The sequence below is a fragment of the Cebus imitator genome, unplaced genomic scaffold (assembly GCF_001604975.1).
Source record: "Cebus imitator isolate Cc_AM_T3 unplaced genomic scaffold, Cebus_imitator-1.0 Scaffold189, whole genome shotgun sequence".
Lineage (NCBI taxonomy): Eukaryota > Metazoa > Chordata > Mammalia > Primates > Cebidae > Cebus > Cebus imitator.
Genome location: NW_016107504.1, coordinates 1621149 through 1622946, shown reverse-complemented (window position 1 = coordinate 1622946; position 1798 = coordinate 1621149). Strand labels below are relative to the sequence as shown.

The following is a 1798-nucleotide window of genomic DNA, read 5'->3' as shown; positions in this document are numbered from 1 at the left end:
TGAGACCTGAGGACCCCAGTAGTGGGTTCCGGCACAGCAATGTGGTGGCATTCATCAACGAGAAGATGGCCAGACACACAAAAGGCCCCGAGTTCTATCTCGAGAATATATCCTTATCCTGGGAGGAGGTGGAAGACAAGCTCAGGACTATCCTGGAGAACAGCGAGGTGCCCAGCGAGGTTAAAGAGGCTTGCACCTGGGGCAGCCTGGCCTTGGGCATGCGCTTTGCCCACAGGCAGGCAGAATTACAAAATCACAGGGTGCAGTGGCTGCAAAACTTAGCCAAACTGCACAGATCAGCTGCGCTGGTCTTGGCCTCAAACCTGACGGAACTCAAGGAAAAGCAGGAGATGGAATGCAATGAGGCGACCTTCCAGTTGCAGCTGACCCAGACCAGCCTTGTGGAGGTGCAGAGAGAGCGGGACATGCTGAGATGGAAGCTCTTCCATGCCGTAAGATCCCCTGAATGGTCCTTGCCCAGTGCCCCTGCCCTGCCCCAACCCACCCGGACCCCTGCCCTGTCCCCAAAACGTGTCTCAGCTCTGTCCATTTCTCTGCAGGAGCTGTCATCTCCCCAGGGTCAGGGCCAGGCTATTGTGTTTCCAGGCCTGGCCACTGCTGGAGGGGCTTGGACAGGAGCAGATGAACAGGAAAAAGAGGTGGCTACTGCCGGTGCTGCTAGAGAAGGAGAGGAGAGGTATGCAGAGGCGGGGCCTGCCCTGGCAGAGGCCTTGCAGGGACTGGGAGGAGGCTTCAGGCAGCCTCTTGGAGTTGTGGAGCAGACAAATTACACCTTTGGGGAAGGAGGAGGAAGATCTCAGGTCAGTACAAACAGCCGTGTCTTATTTCGCTGGGCCTGGGTCCACAGCCTCACTGGAGCCTATTCCTGTCCAGCTCCCTGCCTCATTCACATACTCATACTCATACGCATGCCCTTTGTCTGCTTTCTAAGCCATACCCACTATACCCCCTCCACCAGCAATGGTCATAGTACCGGTTCCAACCCAGATGCCTTCCAATTGGGGGTCCTCTGATGCTAGCCTGTGGTCTGATGTGGGGACCCAGGGAATAGACCCTCAAGAGCCCCCAAGAGACAGGAGAGACTCTGAACCCCATCAGCAGAGAAGACCTCCAGTATATCTCAGGCCCTGGGACTGGGACTGCCCGTGGTGTAAAGCTGTGAATTTTTGATGGAGGGAAAATTGCTTCCTCTGTGGGAGGCTAATCTGGCTGCAAAAGCCTCAGTAAATTGAGAAATGTAAAATAGAACAGAAATATACCTCAATGGGAAATCAATCTTCAGGGAGAGAGGGGAGAGGTGGGAGGGAGATTGAGTGAAGTGAGGGGGGAAGGGAATAAGTGGGAAGATTGAGCAATGTGGGGGAGGTGGGGCTGTGGGGGGAGGATGTAGATGATGGGCAGAGAGAGACATGCTTTAATGACTCCCTTTGTATATCAGAGGATTAGTAGTCAACACTCCAGAATTACTGTAGTTTTATTTGTGTGTGTGTCTCTAGCTCCCTATCTTAAGTGTCTGGCGGACCTGGGCAGTATGTAACACCTCCACTCACTCTCTCCATGCAGGCCTTAGATAATTGGAGCAGGAGTGGATATTTGACCACTCCTGAGCCAAATGAACTTTTTCACATTAGAAAATCTGAACAGACACCGAGCTTAGTGGCTCATGCTTGTAATCCCAGCACTTTGAGAGGCTGAGGCGGGCAGATCACCTGAGGTCAGAAGTTGGAGACCAGCCTGGCCAATGTGGTGAAACCCCGTCTCTACTAAAAATACAAAA

The 1798-nt window shown here is 53.1% G+C and overlaps 1 protein-coding gene across 1 annotated transcript; it reads left to right on the top strand.

Annotated features, from left to right (window-relative positions):
- Positions 1 to 6: 6 nt before the first annotated feature.
- TEX13B (testis expressed 13B) lies at positions 7 to 1264 on the top strand. Its single transcript, XM_037744948.1, has 2 exons — positions 7 to 452; positions 561 to 1264. The coding sequence occupies exons 1-2, from the start codon at positions 66 to 68 to the stop codon at positions 1032 to 1034; spliced, it is 861 nt and encodes a 286-aa protein (XP_037600876.1). The 5' UTR covers positions 7 to 65; the 3' UTR covers positions 1035 to 1264.
- The last annotated feature ends 534 nt before the right edge of the window (positions 1265 to 1798 follow it).